The following is a 12,223-nucleotide window of genomic DNA, read 5'->3' as shown; positions in this document are numbered from 1 at the left end:
TACGTTGACAGTACAAGATATTTCCCCATGAGCCTGAAAATTATCTTTTTTTTAAAGATTTGTTTCAAAGCCAGACAGAAAGAGAGAGAGAGAGAGGGAGAGGGAGAGACAGATGAGTGAGAGATTTTTCAGCCACTGGTTCATTCCCGAAATATGTGCAACATCCAGGGCTGGGCTGGGATGAAACTATAAAACTCCATCAGGGTCTCCCACATGGAAGGCAAGAGCGCAAGTACTTGGGCTACTATTTTCTGCTGTCCTAGGCACATTGGCAGGGAGTGGGATTAGAAGCAGAGTAGCCAGGACTCAAAGTATGTGTTACAGTGGTGGCTTAACCTGCTGTATCAGAACTCTAAACACCTGAAAATTATCTTTGATTTAGTGTTGTCCGTGGCATACAAAACAGTATCGTGAAGACACTTGGGAGCTGATGTCAACTTGTCTTTTAATATATATTAAAAGATATACATATAAATAAAAATAAATATAAAATAAAAATTTCACACTTTTTTCAGCTACTCTCTTACTCACTTGTGTTTAAAAAATAATTGCAAGAATTGGGTTTGAATTTGTTACTTCATTGTACAAAATCAGGCAATTCAATTAACTTATATGAGTCCTTCTTTTCTAATCTGTGAAAAGGATCATATCATCTTTCCTACACTCTTTACCAGCTGCTTGCCACAAAAAAAATTGAAACTTTTGTTAAACTTCTATGGAGCAGCAAATTAATGTTATAAATTGTGGTGTTTCTATACTAGAGGATATGATAACTAAATAAGAAAACAAGTATAGAGCAGCATTTATGGTAGGAAAGAGGTCATAGAAATTGTCTTATTTGCAATTATGTCGGAGAAAGGCAATATTTTCAATTTAGTTGACTTTATAACTCATAGAGGTAATCATCATGCCTGATGCTAGTCTAACATCTGATACCCTGATTTACACAGAAGATATATTTCATCTATATTATAATGTTTTGAAATCCAGTATGAAGTCAGAACTAACAGAAATATTACCTGCAAAACTCAGGAAATATTTGAATTCTATTTGTAATTAGACTGGTCTTTATTAAAGTTTTTTAACCCAGACTCATTAGCACATTAAGGAAATGATATACAGGAAGTGAAGATGGTCAGAGAAGAATCACTAGCATGTTAAAGTTTGAGAAGGGAGATGTCATTAATAATAAAAATTTTGTTTATTCTGGATATCATAAATTAAAGAGAGATGAAGATATGTTTTAAAAATTAAATGACTAGGGTGGGTGTTGGGTCCAGTAGTTGAGACCGTGGTTAAGATGCCCACGTGTAGTATCTGGGCTTCTAGCTTCTGAATCCAGCTTCTGATAATGCAGACCCTGAGAGGCAGTGATGGGCTCAAATGATTTGTATCCCGCCACTCACATGGAGCCTGTGAAATGTTGCTTAAATGTAAGAGCATACAGGGGAGTAATACTGGAAATACAGTAAGGAGCAAGATTCTAGCAGCATAGATTGTATTAGGAATTAGTACTTTTGGAGGCACTAAGAACCACTCAGCATTTTTTGGTGTTGCTACTTATATAATAAAAATGTTCCTTAGAAAGAGTAATCTTTTTTTTTTTGACAGGCAGAGTTAGACAGTGAGAGAGAGAGAGAGAGAGAGAAAGGTCTTCCTTCCGTTGGTTCACCCCCCAAATGGCCGCTATGGCTGGAGTGCTGTGCCGATCCTAAGCTGGGAGCCAGGTGCTTCCTCCTGGTCTCCCATGCGGGTGCAGGGCCCAAGCACTTGGGCCATCCTCCACTGCCTTCCCGGGCCACAGCAGAGAGCTGGACTGGAAGAGGAGCAATTGGGACAGAATCCGGCGCCCCAACTGGGTCTAGAACCCGGGGTGCTGGCGCCACAGGCAGAGGATTAGCCAAGTGAGCCGCAGCGCCGGCCTAAATGATAGACTTTTCAGAATTTATGTTGTCTTTCACATGGTGGTCAAACTTTTTGGGGAAGGTATAGTAGTATCAAAGAGAGCCCTTTAGGTGAAGAGAACAAGGCAAGGTCCTAAAAAGGGTTCTTATATATATAGTGGATGAAGGATGAAAAACTGGAATGGCAAAAGGAGGAATCTGAGAATTAGATTTACCACGAGAATTTAGGGAACTTCTATTTCTTATTTTTTTCCAGAATTTTGAGTTTTTCATCTGACTGAAACATTTCATAAGATTTTTTTATTAAACTTTTATTTAATGAATATAAATTTCCAAAGTACAGCTTATGGGTTACAATGGCTTATTTGCTTTTTTTTTTTTTTTTTTTTTTTTTTTACAGGCAGAGTGGACAGTGAGAGAGAGACAGACAGAGAGAAAGGTCTTCCTTTTTGCCGTTGGTTCACTCTCCAATGGCCGCCGCGGTAGGCGCGCTGCGGCCGGCGCACCGCGCTGATCCGATGGCAGGAGCCAGGTGCTTCTCCTGGTCTCCCATGGGGTGCAAGGCCTAAGCACTTGGGCCATCCTCCACTGCACTCCTGGGCCACAGCAGAGAGCTGGCCTGGAAGAGGGGCAACCGGGACAGAATCGGTGCCCCGACCGGGACTAGAACCTGGTGTGCCGGCGCCGCAAGGCGGAGGATTAGCCTAGTGAGCCGCGGCGCCGGCCGGCTTATTTGCTTTAACACATAAGCAAGACAATTAAGTAAACAGTACTACCCTTATTAATACATACTAAACAAAAAGATAAGAATTAAAAAAATCATAGAAGCTTGGGGTCTTATAAATAGTTCTAAACCAAAAGAAATAAAATTTAACTTTAAATTTTTTTTAAAAAATATTACCTCATTTAAGATTTTATTTTTTTAGACACTTGCTTATTGATGGATGGAGTACCTCTTCCAAAGTTGGCACCCTTTTCGTCAACAATATGATTAACTGGGCACAACCCTTAATTCAAGCTAAGCCTCTGCTTCCATTCTAAATTAGTACAATTCAGAGCTGTAATCCAATAGCTACACTTTGAAAATATTCCAGGAGAGGCCGGCGCCACGGCTCACTAGGCTAACCCTCCGCCTTGCGGCGCCGGCACACCGGGTTCTAGTCCTGGTCGGGGCACGGATCCTGTCCCGGTTGCCCCTCTTCCAGGCCAGCTCTCTGCTGTGGCCAGGGAGTGCAGTGGAGGATGGCCCAAGTGCTTGGGCCCTGCACCCCATGGGAGACCAGGAGAAGCACCTGGCTCCTGCCATTGGATCAGTGCGGTGCGCTGGCCGCAGCGCGCTACCGCGGCGGCCATTGGAGGGTGAACCAACGGCAAAAAGGAGGACCTTTCTCTCTGTCTCTCTCTCACTGTCCACTCTGCCTGTCAAAAAAAAAAAAAAATATTCCAGGAGAACCAAACTATGTAGCAGTGAATGAACATGTGTGAAAGAATTTGTGTATTCAACATATCTGGCAGGAAAACTATAGTTAAAATGCTGGATATTGCAAATTGATTTTTATGTTTTTAAAAATAATTTATTTTGCTTAAGGAATTCAACTTCATGCATTTAATATATGCAAATCTGGGAACGTGATGCTTCTTCTCCCTTACCTCCCTCCCTCCCATACGCCCACGCTTCTTCCTTCTCCCACTTCCCTTCCCTTTCTTATTTTTTATAGAGATCAATTTTCAGTTAGTTTTTATACCCATAAGATTAGCCCCATGGCCGGCGCCGTGGCTCAATAGGCTAATCCTCCACCCGCGGCACCAGCACACTGGATTCTAGTCCCGGTTGGGGCACCGGATTCTGTCCCAGTTGCCCCTCTTCCAGTCCAGCTCTCTGCTGTAGCCTGGGAGTGCAGTGGAGGATGGCCCAAGTGCTTGGGCCCTGCACCCCATGGGAGACCAGGATGGAGCACCTGGCTCCTGCCTTCAGATCAGTGCGGTGCGCTGGCTGCAGTGGCCATTGGAGGGTGAACCAATGGTAAAGGAAGACCTTTCTCTCTGTCTCTCTCTCTCACTGTCCACTCTGCCTGTCAAAAACAAACTAACAAACAAACAAAACCAAAAAAGATTAGCCCTACACCAAGTTGAGAGTTCACCAATTTTTTCCATATCTGTTGTTGGTATTTTGATTGAGATCACATTGAATCTATAAATTGCTTTTGATAGTATGGACATTTTGGAGATATTGATTCTTCCAATCTATGAACAGGGAATGTTTTTACTTTTTTTTATGTCTTCTATTGCATTGTTTAATGTTTTGTGATTTTCATTGAAGAGATCTTTGACATCCTTGGTTAATTTTATTCCAAGGTATTTAAATATTTTTGTAATTTTTGTAGTTATTATGAATGGGATTGATCTTAGAAATTCTTTCTCAGCTATATAATTATCTGTGTGTACAAAAGCTATTGATTTTTTTTGTGTGTTGATGTTATAGCCAGCTACTTTACCAATCTCTTTTATGAGTTTCAGTAGTCTGTTTGTGGAGTCTTTCGGGTTTCCTATGTATAGAATTATATCATCAGTAAATAGGGATAGTTTGTATCCAATTTTGTATCCCTTTGGTTTCTTTTTCTTGCTTGATTGCTCTGGCTAAAGCTTCCAGGATTAAATTAAATAGCAACGGTGAGAGTGGGCATCTTTTTCGGGAGCCAGATCTTTTTTCTTTCTTTTTGTTTTTGTTTTTGACAGGCAGAGTGGACAGTGAGAGAGAGAGACAGAGAGAAAGGTCTTCCTTTTCCGTTGGTTCACCCCGCAATGGCCTCTGTGGCTGGTGCGCTGCGGCCGGCACACCGCACTGATCCGATGGCAGGAGCCAGGTGCTTCTCCTGGTCTCCCATGCAGGTGCAGGGCCTAAGCACTTGGGCCATCGTCCACTGCACTCCCGGGTCACAGCAGAGAGCTGGACAGGAAGAAGGAGCAACCGGGACAGAATCCTGCGCCCCAACCGGGACTAGAACCCGGGGGTGCCGGCACCTCAAGGTGGAGGATTAGCCTATTGAGCCACGGTGCTGGCCTGGAGCCAGATCTTAATGGGAATGCCTCCAATTTTTTCCCATTCAGTAGGATGTTGGATGTGGGTTTGTTATAAATTGCTTTGATTATGCTGAGGAATGCTCCTTCTATACCCAATGTGCTTAAGATTTTCATCTTAAAAGGGTGTTGGCCAGCGCCGTGGCTTAACAGGCTAATCCTCCACCTTGCAGCACCGGCACACCGGGTTCTAATCCCGGTCGGGGCGCCGGATTCTGTCCTGGTCGCTCCCCTTCCAGGTCAGCTCTTTGCTGTGTCCCGGGAGTGCAGTGGAGGATGGCCCAGGTGCTTGGGCCCTGCACCTGCATGGGAGACCAGGAGAAGCACCTGGCTCCTGGCTTTGGATCAGCGCGATGCGCCGGCTGCAGCGACCATTGGAAGGTGAACCAACGGCGAAAAGGAAGACCTTTCTCTCTGTCTCTCTCTCACTATCCACTCTGCCTGTCCAAAAAAAAAAAAAAAAAAAAAAAAGGTGTTGAATTTTATCAAATGTTTTCTATCCATCTGATGGGATAATCATATGGTTTTTGGACTTCTGCTCATTAATGAGGTTAATCACATTTATTGACTTTCAGATGTTGAACCAATGCTGTATACCAGGGATAAATTCCACTTGATCTGGGTGGATGATCTTTCTGATGTGTTGTTGGATTCAGTTGGCTAATATTTTGTTGAGGATTTTTGAGTCTACATTCATCAGGGATATTCGTTTATAGCTCTCTTTCTTTGTCTTATCTTTTTCTTGCATAGGAATTAAGGTGATTCAAGTTTCATAGAAGGAGTTTGGGAAGATTCCCTCCATTTCAATTGTTTTGAATAGCTTGAGAAGAATTTGAGTTAGTTCTTCTTTAGATGTCTGATAGAATTCAGCCGTAAAGACATGAGGGCCTGGGCCTTTTTTGTTGGAAGGTTCTTTATTACTGATTCAATCTTCATTTTGTTTATTGGTCTCTTTAGGTGTTCTGTGTCTTCATGGCTCAATTTAGGTAGGTATATATGTCCAGGAATCTATCCATTTCTTCTAAGTTTCTCAATTTGTTGGTATACAGCTTTTTTTTTTTTTTTTTGGTATACAGCTTTGTAGTAATTCCTGATGATTCTTTTTTATTTCTGTGATATCCGTTGATATGTTTTCTTTCCCATCTCACCACACCAGTTCAAGCAGTTTTGACATTTGGGCCATCATTATTCTATAGCCAGTATGTCTCTTTCAATTAAAATATTTTGTTTTTTCCTCTCGTGTGTTGTTTAGGTAACTTCAGGTTGAACTTGCATATGACGTTGATGGATGGAGGAAATCACTCAATGGTGTCTGAGTTCTTGTTGCTGGGCCTCACCGGTTCTTGGGAGATTCAGATTCTCCTCTTCCTGTTTTTCACAACATTTTATATAGCAAGTATGCTGGGGAACCTTCTCATTGTGCTCACAATCATCTCAGACCATCACTTACATTCCCCAATGTATTTCCTGCTGGCGAATCTCTCATTCATTGATACAGGTGTTTGCAGCATTGCAACCCCAAAGATGATCTACGACCTTTTCAGAAAACACAAAGCCATCTCCTTGAAAGGGTGCATCACTCAGATGTTCTTCATTCACACTGTTGGGGGGACAGAGATGGTGCTGTTGATAGTCATGGCCTATGACCGATACGTGGCTATCTGTAGGCCCCTCCACTACCTGACCATCATGAGCCTCAGAGTGTGCATTTCTCTCTTGGCTGTTGCTTGGACCATTGGGCTCATCCACGCTGTGGCCCAACTGGCTTTTGTGGTGAACCTCCCCTTCTGTGGCAGCAACCAAATGGATAGCTTTTATTGTGATTTTCCTCGGTTCATCAAACTTGCGTGCACAGACACATACAGGCTGGAGTTTCTGGTCACTGCCAACAGTGGTTTCATCTCCATGGGCACCTTCTTCATCTTGATTGCGTCTTACATCTTCATCCTGGTCACGGTTCGTAAGCACTCTTCAGGTAGTTGCTCCAAGGCCCTCTCCACACTCTCAGCTCACGTTACTGTTGTGGTTTTTTTCTTTGGACCTTGCATTATTGTGTATGTGTGGCCATTCCCTACCTTACCCATAGACAAATTTTTAGCTATTTTTAATGTTGTTATCATCCCTTTTATGAATCCTGTCATTTATACATTTAGAAATAAGAAGATGAAGGAGGCCATGCAGAGGGTGTTTGTTAAGGCTTTGTATTTTGGGAAGAGTTCTTTCACGCATGCTGCAAGAAATTCAGTGTCATCTTGAGTCTTCTTGGAAATTAATGCCTTTAACTAAACAGTTCATGCATGTTTTCAGTTTAGCTAATGTTTTCAGTATCCACTGTGAAATCTGTCTGTGAAGTCTCTTCTTATCTGGTGCATTCATCATAGGGAACCCTTGGTAACCTTGAGGAGTGAATATTACCTTGAAGTGTCATTTGTGTCTTTAGTATTGAAGACTTTGTTGATGGTGTTGGCTGTAATCTCGAATACTAGTCATGTTTCCCATCAAATGTCTAACATCAAATGTTAGACACTACTCTGTGACACTGGGCCTCTGAGACATATCTCTTCTAATTCACCTGTGTACCTGTATTCACGCCCTCTTAGTTTCTCAGCATCTTTATATGTGGAGAAATAAACAAAATGAAGATAATTACATAGGCAGCTTTGAGAATTTGAAGCTTTTATCTTCTGAATTTGCTCACTCAGTTTTAGTTAGTACTAGCTAGTTAAGGTTTTGAGATTTTACTAGATTTGGAAGATGAAACTGGAGTATATCATAGAGATGCCTCAGGAGTTTAATATGGAGTTAAAAAAGCAAGGCATTGATTTACAAATAAATGAATAAAAATTCAAAGTCTTACGTTTCATGTGAACCCGATGTATGCCTAAGTAAAAACAAGTATAAAGTGTAGAAATTAAAATTCTTTTATAAAACTGTCTATAGGGGCTGGCACTGTGGTGTAGCAGGTAAAGCTGCTGCCTGCAGTGCCAACATCCCATATGGGCACTGGTTGCAGTCCTGGCTGCACCACTTCTGATCTAGTTTCCTTCTAATGTGCCTGGGAAAGTAGTGGAAGATGGCCCAAATGCTTGGGCCCCTGCACCCACATGGGAGACCCAGAAGAAGCTCTTGGCTCCAAGCTTCAGCATGGCCCATCCCTGTCCATTGGGGTCATCTGGGGATTGAACCAGTGGGTGGAAAATCTCTCTCCCTCTCTCCCCCTGCTTCTGCATCTCCTTCTGTCTGTAATTCTGCCTTTCAAATAAATATATAAATCTTTTTAAAAAAACTGTCTATACAGAAAGAGTTAGAAATTTATAAAGAATAATTATAATTTTCTTTTTTAACTTTTATTTAATAAATATAAATTTCCAAAGTACAACTTTTGAATTATAGTGGCTTTTACTCTCCATAACCTCCCTCCCACCCACAACCATCCCATCTCCCACTCCCTCTCCCATCCCATTCTTCATCACGACTCATTTTCAATTGTCTTTATATACAGAAGGTCAACTTAGTATATACTAAGTAAAGATTTCAACAGACTGCACCCACAGAGACACACAAAGTATAAAGTACTGTTTGGATACTAGTTTTACCGTTAATTTGCATAGTACGACACATTAAGGACAGAGATCCTACATGAGGAGTAAGTGCACAGTGACTCCTGTTGTTGATTTAACAATTGACACTCTTATTTATGATGTCAATAATCACCCGAGGCTCTTGTCATGAGCTGCCAAGGCTATGGAAGCCTCTTGAGTTTGCCAACTCCGATCTTATTTAGACAAGGCCATATTCAAAGTGGAAGCTTTCTCCTTCCTTCAGAGAAAGGTACCTCCTTCTTTGATGGTCCGTTCTTTCCTCTGGGATCTCACAGAGATCTTTCATTTAGGTCATTTTTTTTTGCCACAGTGTCTTAGCTTCCCATGCCTGTGAAACTCTCATGGGCTTTTCATCCAGATCCAAATGCTTTAAGGGCTGATTCTGAGGCCAGAGTGCTGTTTAGGGCATTTGCCATTCTATGAGTCTGCTGCATATCCTGCTTCCCATGTAGGATCATTCTTTCCTTTTTAATTCTATCAATTATTATTTTCAGGCACTGATCTTATTTATATAATCCCTTTGACACTTAATCTTATCTTTTTGATCAATTATGAACTTGAACTGATCACTTTAACAAGTAAGATGGCATTGGTACATGCCACCTTGATGGGATTGAATTGGAATCCCCTGGCACATTTCTAGCTCTACCATTAGGGGTAAGTCTGCGTGAGCATGTGCAGATCTGTATATTAACCCATCCATATGATATATGTAATAATTAATAAATATAGTATTTATAAATAGTGTTAGTAAGTATTCAAAGCGTTATCTCCCTATTCTCTCTGAGTTATGAAATGAATGTGGGCATGTGTCACATGAACACACTGTTATTTAAAGGTGGGTTATACAATGTGTTAGGAAACTGTCGGTCCACTCCTGAGTTCTAGCAATCCTTGTGATGGTTGCAATAGATTGTTAATAAAAGAATAAGGCAAAAAGCAGAAATTAATATTTCTGACAAAGCATTCCCTTTCCCCTGTGCAAATCTGCTACTGACTCTTAGCTAAAAGGTTAAAACTTTTCAAGTTTGGGGATAGTTGTGGTAGCAACTATTGTTGTTCTTGCCTTTAGTGTTAAATATTTTATCCTAAGTATTGCATGTCTTGAAATATCCTTCCAAATTTCAAATACTGGTCCTGAATTCTCTGTTGAACTCCAAATGACATAACTGAAAGAGAAATTCCACATATAAGTTTTATGTAACTTATTGCTCTTTCCCTTGAAACTGTTTCTTCTGCATTTCTTCCCTAAATTGAGGGTGCCATCCAGTCTTTTCAGGATAGGACTCTGGAAGATACACCTACATTCTGCTCCCATCCACTATAATCCAACCTACTCTTCTTTTCAATATTGCATTTACTTGTCCCTTCCTTTCCCTTTTCAGTGGCTTATCCTTTGTTTTATTCCTCACCTCCTAATTAGTCTCTGGGCATTGAGCCTTCTCTTCCCTCCAGAGTCTCCCGCACAAAGCCTTTCCTTAATGTGCGTCGATGATGTGCCTGTTCTCAGGAACCACCTCCTGTATGGGGGTTGGACTTCTTTTCTCTTCATATTTCTTGTATAGAGTTGATGAAATCTTGATGTTTGTATTATATCTTGGGTATTTTGATTTCACATTTTGGTAAAACTTGTAAACTCTTTTATATCTGACATACATGGTGACCTTTAAGAAATGACAATTCTGGTCTATATCATAGCATGGAGTGGCTGCAAAGAATTTCAGGTCACAGAATGGAACTTTTGAGTACAAGCATAGAAAATTAAGTTTACTGGGGCTGGCACTGTGATGTAGTGGGTAAAGCTGCTGCCTGCAGTGCTGGCATCCCATATGGGTGCCGGTTCAATTCCTGGCTGCTCCACTTCAGTGGGAAAGGTCATGATTATGAAATACCATTGTGAAGACCTCTTATTAAAATTGGTGAAGGGGCCGGCGCTGCGGCTCACTAGGCTAATCCTCCGCTTGCAGCGCCAGCACCCTGGGTTCTAGTCCTGGTTGGGGTGCCGGATTCTGTCCCGGTTGCTCCTCTTCCAGTCCAGCTCTCTGCTGTGGCCTGGGAAGGCAGTGGAGGATGGCCCAGGTGCTTGGGCTCTGCACCTGCATGGGCGACCAGGAGGAAGCACCTGGCTCTTGGCTTCAGATCAGTGCAACGTGTAGCGGCCATTTGCGGGGTGAACCAACGGAAAAAGGAAGACCTTTCTCTCTGTCTCTTTCTCTCACTGTTTAACTCTGCCTGTCAAAAAAGAAAAAAAAAAGATGCCCGTACAGTTGGTGAAGGAAGGCTTTTGTGAAAGAGATTTACTTATTTAAAAACTTTCTGACATAATTCTACTATAGGGAAGGGGGAAGAGAGAGAGAGAAAGAAAGGGGAAGAGAGAAAAGGAGAGAGAGAGAAAGAGAGAGAGAGAGAGACAGAGAGAGAAAGAGAGAGAGAGAGAGAGAGAATCCCTTCCATTTTCTGGTTTACTCCCCAAATGGACACAACAGCCAGGCATGGCCAGGCTAAAGCAAGGAGCCAGGAGCTTTCTCCAGGTCTCCTACGTGGGTGCAGGGGTCCAAAGAGTTGGGCAATCCTCCTTTGCCTTCCCAGCCCACTAGCAGGGAGCTGGATCAGAAATAGAGCAGCCAGTACTCAAACTGGCACTCACATGGGATGCTGGTGTTGCAGGTGGCTTAATCTGCTATGCCCCACACTTTTAACTTGACAGTGCCGTCTGATATAAGATTTCTGTATTCTGTGGTCCTATGTTTTGAGCCTTGTGGGGCTGCAAAGCATGTAGAAAATCGAAATTGCTAAATTTAGATATATTTCTTTCTTCTGTTCCCTTGTCCTTTTTATTCCCTGGGTGAAAATCAGTGGGACTCTGAGGTATAATTCCCAGGAAAATCTAATCAAGGAAGGACAAGCTGTTCCCTTGACTCAGTAGTATCATTGATCACCAGTACCAAGGTTCCTAATTAGAATCTGATTTACTTGAGAAAAACAGCATCAGCCTCTTTGTTTTGGAAACAGTTACAATCTCTGTCAGAACGTGAGATGCTTCTTGGATTCTAGAAAAATACATGTGCTTCAAGTACTATCATGTAAAATGTATGTAAAGGCAATGTTTGACAGTTTAGCAGACTGGACATTCATCCAACATCTCCTGGGATAGTTGATATCTCCAGTCATTTGCTCAGTAATTATTTCTCCTTTTATATAATCTGCAGTTTAATTATTATTTGACTTTTTTTTGTGTATGTATTCTGGACAAGGTATGGAGAAAGAAGTGTATGAAGATGAGGCAGTTATGGATTTTACTAATGATACTAAGGGAGATTTTTTTGGGAGAAGTAAAGACTAAACACCCTCGAAAGCAGGGTGGAATTTTGACTAGAAGATGATATTCTGGGAGGATGAATCAGCATGATATTTCATTCTTTCTGTTCTTTGCTGTAACCCTATTCTGCATTCTCTTCTAGTTTTTCATGGCAGATAAATTCTGAAGCTTTCAATTCCTGTTTTATAAACAGTTTCTTTTTTTTTGACAGGCAGAGTGGACAGTGAGAGAGAGACAGAGAGAAAGGTCTTCCTTTTTGCCGCTGGTTCACCCTCCAATGGCCGCCACGGCCGGCACGCTGCGGCCGGCGCATTGTGCTG

General features: G+C 41.8%; 1 protein-coding gene across 1 annotated transcript; it reads left to right on the top strand.

Annotated features, from left to right (window-relative positions):
* Window positions 1–6,266: 6,266 nt before the first annotated feature.
* On the top strand, window positions 6,267–7,238 carry LOC133770544 (olfactory receptor 4F3/4F16/4F29-like). Its single transcript, XM_062206622.1, has one exon. The coding sequence runs from the start codon at window positions 6,267–6,269 to the stop codon at window positions 7,236–7,238; it is 972 nt and encodes a 323-aa protein (XP_062062606.1).
* Window positions 7,239–12,223: the final 4,985 nt, after the last annotated feature.

This window comes from Lepus europaeus, chromosome 11 (assembly GCF_033115175.1).
Source record: "Lepus europaeus isolate LE1 chromosome 11, mLepTim1.pri, whole genome shotgun sequence".
Classification (NCBI taxonomy): domain Eukaryota; kingdom Metazoa; phylum Chordata; class Mammalia; order Lagomorpha; family Leporidae; genus Lepus; species Lepus europaeus.
The sequence above is the reverse complement of the archived record's forward strand: the minus strand, read 5'-3'. Positions and strand labels throughout refer to the sequence as shown.